Source organism: Drosophila bipectinata, chromosome 3R (genome assembly GCF_030179905.1).
Source record: "Drosophila bipectinata strain 14024-0381.07 chromosome 3R, DbipHiC1v2, whole genome shotgun sequence".
NCBI classification, from domain to species: domain Eukaryota; kingdom Metazoa; phylum Arthropoda; class Insecta; order Diptera; family Drosophilidae; genus Drosophila; species Drosophila bipectinata.
Genome location: NC_091739.1, coordinates 6715107 through 6721106, shown reverse-complemented (window position 1 = coordinate 6721106; position 6000 = coordinate 6715107). Strand labels below are relative to the sequence as shown.

The following is a 6000-nucleotide window of genomic DNA, read 5'->3' as shown; positions in this document are numbered from 1 at the left end:
TGGAAAAATAAAAAATAAAACCTCTGACCTTCCTCCTTCCGTCTTGTTTATGGTTCTTTGAGTTTTAATCTTTTTTTTTCCAATTTAAGCTTTAAAACAGTCTAAAGGATTAAGTCATAAGACCCATGCTACCCATGCTGATGAATATATGATTTCAATGTCACATTCTTTATTTTATGAGGTCATCTACAATGAAAAGTAAGATCTCTCCTGGCCGTAATTAAACTTTTAACGCCCCCTGGGTAATTATTTATTATTAAAAGACCATTAAAAATTGTATTGTTACTGGTTGTTTATTTTTATTTGAATGCATTTGGTTTGTCTTGACATTGGCAGTTTTTTCTTTCATGTTTACAGTTTTTTATGATTTTTTTCAATCGTTTCAACGATTCTGTTTTTTGCTTTAATTTCACTTAAACATTAGGTTGATATCCGCTTGTATTGAAGCTAAATGCAAATAATACATTAATATTTTATCCAATATTTTATGCATCATTAAATAATCCATTAATTAACAATTAGTCGCGTGTCTATGTGTGCGTGTGCGTGTATGTGCGAGTTCATGTATCCTTTTACATCATTAAAGCAAATATTTACATTTACATTCATAATATCCTGTGTGTACTAGTGTATGAGCTTAATAGGAATCGCGTGGCCAATGCGCGCGAGTTTCTATATTCGTAATTTAAATTGCATTCGGCATAGATAAATAATGCAGTTTACGGCCGACGGGTTTCTAATTTCCATCGCTGATCGATAAGCTATACACATTTCACATCCAAGTCCACGTATTACAAGTCCATCCTCCGACCTCTTCACCCTTGGCCATTTAGCTTACGTTAATCAGTAGGCTCAGCATCGTGGCCAGGCAACAGACGACGCCCACGCCCACAGCCTCTCCCCGTCCTTGGCCGGGAGCCGACGACTTGGCGAAATAGTCCAAGAAGCTGTTTAGGCCCGTTCCCGATGACAGCGTCACTGCAATGGCCAATGAAATGTACACAGACTGTGAGAAAATTGTCTATTCAAACGATAGTAATAAATATTCTTGTATTTGGTCTGTTGCGTCTTTTTCTCTCAGTGTCATTCAGCTGGCAGCAACTGCTTTTGTGGCTTACCTCTGGCTGGCACCGGATCCTTTTGCGGTGTGCCCAGCTCGATTTCCTTGTACTCCTGATAGAGATCGCCAATTTGCGCCGTGCACCGAAGGACGAGGCCTCCTCCACTACTGCCTCCGCCTCCGCTACCCGTATAGAGTGAGTTCGTAAGGCCATTGCCATTACCATTCCCATTTCCATGGGCACTGAGGCCGGCCACAAAGTGAATTGCCTGCAGCTGCACTCTCAGACTGAGTCGGGATGCTATTAAATTGTCGCCCGCTTGAATGTATTGAGTCTCATCTGAGTTCACCTGGGGGAAATAAAAAATATGAAATATTATTTAAAAAGTCATAATCAATGGTTTTGTTGTTTGGGGTTCTCTCATTTGAATACTAATCGAGTGCATGCTTAAATATTCTTTAAATTATTCATGACGTAGTTTCAACTGCCATTGCAGTGGCAACTGATTTTCTCTTCCGCTTCCGTCAACCCCAACCGCTTGCCCTTTGAACTTTACAGCCTCCAGTTGCCCCCAGTTATTTTTACACAAGTCGAAAAATAATGTTACAGCGGGCAGTCCACAAAGGAGAAATATTTGCTGGGAAAGGCGAAAAATGGGGAAAAAATAGTGGAGTTTCGCTTCGAGTTTTGTGCAACTGCATATGAATGGCAATTTGTCGTCTGTCTGTTTCGCCAACTTCCCCTGCTCCACCCTCGTGGCGTGTGTGTTTGTGTGTGTTGGGGTTATTACAAGCATGTTGCACTTGCGGCCATGGCTAGCCGATCCTTTAACCAATCCATTGAGAGAAAATAAGGAATAATTTGTTATACTTCATTTAATTTAATAAAACTTAAAAATGTTTTCGCTCTGAAGAGAATTAATAAAAATTGTATACTTGTCTTATTAAGGCTATTATCAGGTTAATAAAATGTCTGTTGATGTATGGTATTTTGGCCTTTGGCTTAAAATTTCTTTGAGTGGATCCCAGCAAGTGGGCCTGCAACTGGGGAATAGCAACTGCAATGAAAGCAGGCAAGTTTCAAGGAAACGGACACTGGAAACGAACGAAACGAACGGACATGGGCATGTCATATTTTGTTGTTGGATGTGGCCAGTTGTGTTGTTGATGGTGTGTTTTTTGTTTTCTTTTTGTTTTTGTTTCTGTTGTTGTTGGTGGTAGTTCTGGGGCCGGCATTGCCATTTAAAAACGAGTTTTCAATGTTACACACAACTATGCCAACAGCGAAAGCAACATCAAGAGACACTTATTCACTCATACGCCTGGTCGGTTTTTTCGCCCCTGCAAGTGTCCGGCATTTTGTTCGAGTGTGGTTCCCTGTAAGTGTGTTTGTCTGTGTATGGTTGTCCATTTGAAGGTTTGCTGGTGTTCTGCATGGGGTCTGCATAACTGTTTATTTGATGTTTGCAGGAGCGCTGAAAATTTCATTTCCGTCCTGACACCAACAGCAGAGCCTAAGCCTAACGCTTGAAGTGTATATCTCTTGCCATACAGTATGCATATGCATATTCACATATAAAAATGCGACACTCCTGTGCTAGCTTTCCGCTTCATTTGCCTGAGTTTTCCACGTCTCCACTCACAATTTCCTTTTGCTGCATCTTTGTCGCTGCCACTGATGCTGCTGTGGCTGCTGCTGCTGCCGTCGTGCGAAAAGAAAACTCTAAACTGGCGTGCAATGCTTTTAGTCGCAAATGGCGCATCGTCCATTGTTGGGAGAATGAAAAAAAAAATATTGCATACTGAGAAGGGCAGGGAGGAAATGCAGGCGCCATTTGAGAAACGCTCGTCCTGCCATTTCCGCTCTGCTGCATGTCCTGTTGCTATTCCATCTCCCCTCGAACGCTCCCACAAGAGTCCACGCAAAAGTTCACATGACAACCTGAGCTTAGCTGGGAGAAAAAAAACGAGCGCCGGAAAACTCGCTGGCAATTTAAATACAATAAATATGCATTTCATTTCCACTTACAAACTCATTTGAGCGCCATTTACTTATGCATGTATTTTCGGGCCCCTTGGCATGGAAAAAAGGGTGTAAGATATTACAGGTTTGGCAGAATTTGGGTCAGGCGGTGCTGGTTCTCAAGGACCTCTTCACCTTCATTTTCCCACCACATTCGCCCACAACATTAAAAGCAAAAGAGCTTTATTGCCGAGCGCTCGCTTTTTGTTGTTGGTCGCCTTTTAACCCTTTTTACAGCAGCAACCAAGTCCCTCACACTTCCACTCACACACACACACACACACACACAACAACAACACCAGCACACTTTCTCACTGATACAAACACATACTCGCAGGATATTTTGTTTTGGGTTTTGTGCGTTTTTGGCTTATCCTTTTTATTTTATTTGAATTTTATTTTTATTTTTATGCTGGCAGAGGCAAAGCCCAGACGCAGCGACATAAAAAGTCATTTTCAGTTTGCTCTCCTTTTTCCCGGTTCTTGTTTCCCCGTCTCTTTCACTGGCTATGCCCTATCTCGCCTCCTCCCTTGGCCGATTTAATGCCGCGTAATTTACGAGACACTCTTAAGAAGCCAAGCGCTTTAATTAAGCATGTGGCTGAGGCAGCGACCCGAAAGTGAAAATACCCTCATATTTCTTGTGATTTACCTTTATTGCATCGAAAACCTTGGGCCCAGGACCTCCCTCGGTATCCTTTAGCTGGCAATTAAATGAACATTTGGCATTTGCTGGCCTAAACATTTTAGCCCGGCAAATTGTTTTCAAACAACATTACCATCCAATGGCCTAGGCTAGCAGAAACAGCAGAAACTTTGCTTGTTTGGGTTGCTATCTGGCCTCTTTGCTTTGGCCAACTTCATTTTGATGGCCAAGCAATTAATATCTTCTTGATAATTTCTGCCAAGATGGGATTATGCAAATTGTGTGGAAAACAGAGAGCCGTTCGAATATATTCTTGCCGTTTTATTAACATTGCGAAATTGCATTTTATATGATGTTATAATTTGTTTAATATTCACCTCAAATAATTGTGCTTTAATTGTAGACACAACCTTAAATTTTCTCCTAGTTTTCGACGACCCGCTTATCGATTCTCTTTAGACAGGTCATCCATTAATCATGGGTAAGCCAAGCTTTAATTATGTCCTTAGTTTTCTGTGCTCAATAAATAATTTATCAAAAATCGATGGCCACACAAAATCCGCTTGTCTAATGGTCAGACTTTCGCTCTAATCCCCAACTAATTCCCATGAATCACCCAACCAAAAAAAGAAGAGTCCTGAGGGGAAAAGAGCAACACATTTTGAGCTACTTTTCCATTAATATGACAGAAACTTTTTAACAAATTATGTGAGCTGTTAAAGTTTTTTTTGTTGTCTCACTATCGCAATGGGTCACACATGGATCCATAATGCTGGGGGACTCGCAATCGGAATCGGAGGGCGACGGCTTTAATCTCAAGCTCAACACGTGCTTGGTCAATGCTTTCAGCTTGGAATTATTTATGGCATTGTTTTGTGTGACAGAGTATTATCCCCGGGCTTCCATCTAATTTAAAGAGCGAGAACAGCTCTGCCGGCCAGATCATAATTCAATATCAAAAAGGCATCTAATGCCGGGCATATGAAACTAAATTGCACAGCCATTGCCGGTAGAATGAAAGCTCTATTTATACACTAAAAGAAAAAATTCGTTGAGTGCTTTTAATTGAAAAGCTTTTATTTTAATTAAGACTTTAAATTATTATAAAATATGATTCTATTTTTCACAAGCTTAGCCTCATATGAACCATTTGAAAATCCTTTTAAAACGTTAATTAATTGAATAATAAATCAAATCTTGTAGGTGATTTACATTTAAATTATTAATAAAATTAATCGTAATTGATTTAGGCTTAATGATTAATTTTAATTGATTTAGGCCTTTTTTTAGAGTGATCAACTTGCTTGTTGTTTTCTCTGCCAACATAAACACAGTAGATATAAAATTTTATGTGACAGACGGGTAGACAAGGCTCTACTATTGCCTGGATCCTGAAACACAGCAGCGTACTTTTGTCTCGGCTTTTGTCATTAGTTGGGGAGTAAGAAAGCTGGTAAGAAAGCGCCAAGCGGCGTCTAGATAAAATGTTAAACGGCCTGCATATGAGCGGTGTAAGCGTGTATGTGTGTGGTCCCTAAAAGTAGACTATAGTCGACAGATATAAAACGACAGGATAAGACACACAAGCCAACACACACACACACACAATCGCACACAGCCTCGCAAATAGAAAGAGAGAAACAAAGCAGACGGACAGAGGACACGTTATGTCTGATGATGTGGGTAGACATAATATAAAAATTTATGAAGCGTTTAATAAGTTTTCTTCTCGTTTTTGGTTTATTTTTTGTTCTCTTTATTTTTCTCCTTTGCCCGTACCCTGGGAAATCGTAGAAAAGTTGAATTCGTTCAGCGGGCGTGTCAACTGAAAATTTGTTCATCTCGTAAATTCATTTAAAAACCGTTGCCGTTGCTGTTGCCGGTTGCCTGATGCCCGTTGTCCCTTGGCCAATGTCCTTTGTCCTTTGTCCACTTTTGCTGCTGTCCGGCAAATTCGTTTTTGCCACAAGTTGAACGTAATTTATTTTATGTCGTGGCTATGATTAATAACATTGGGCCAAAACGAAAAAGGGATTTCGGGGTTAGGCCAGCAAAAGGAATCTGTAGGTCTTGCTTTAAAACGATTGCCGGAAGCATTTCTTTGTTGATTTATGCAACTGATTAGCGGCGTTCGCAGAATTGATGCAGAAATGGTAGCGCCCTCCAAATGACTAATGATGCTCCTCCAGTCTCTCATATCGCCCCAGTATAAAAATATATATGTATATGCATATGACTCTACCCCGTCGTTATGATAAATGACAAAAGGGG

General features: G+C 40.4%; 1 protein-coding gene across 1 annotated transcript in view; it reads right to left on the bottom strand.

Moving 5' to 3' along the window:
• Positions 1-309: 309 nt before the first annotated feature.
• beat-IIb (beaten path IIb) overlaps positions 310-6000 on the bottom strand; it is a 32288-nt gene continuing 26597 nt past the window's right edge. Inside the window, exons 6-7 of the mRNA XM_017246816.3 lie at positions 1119-1410; positions 310-978 (exon numbers count right to left, since the gene is read on the bottom strand). Of these exons, the coding sequence (XP_017102305.2) occupies positions 830-978; positions 1119-1410 (441 nt within the window). The 3' untranslated portion in view covers positions 310-829. The remainder of the gene's footprint in view (positions 979-1118; positions 1411-6000) is intronic.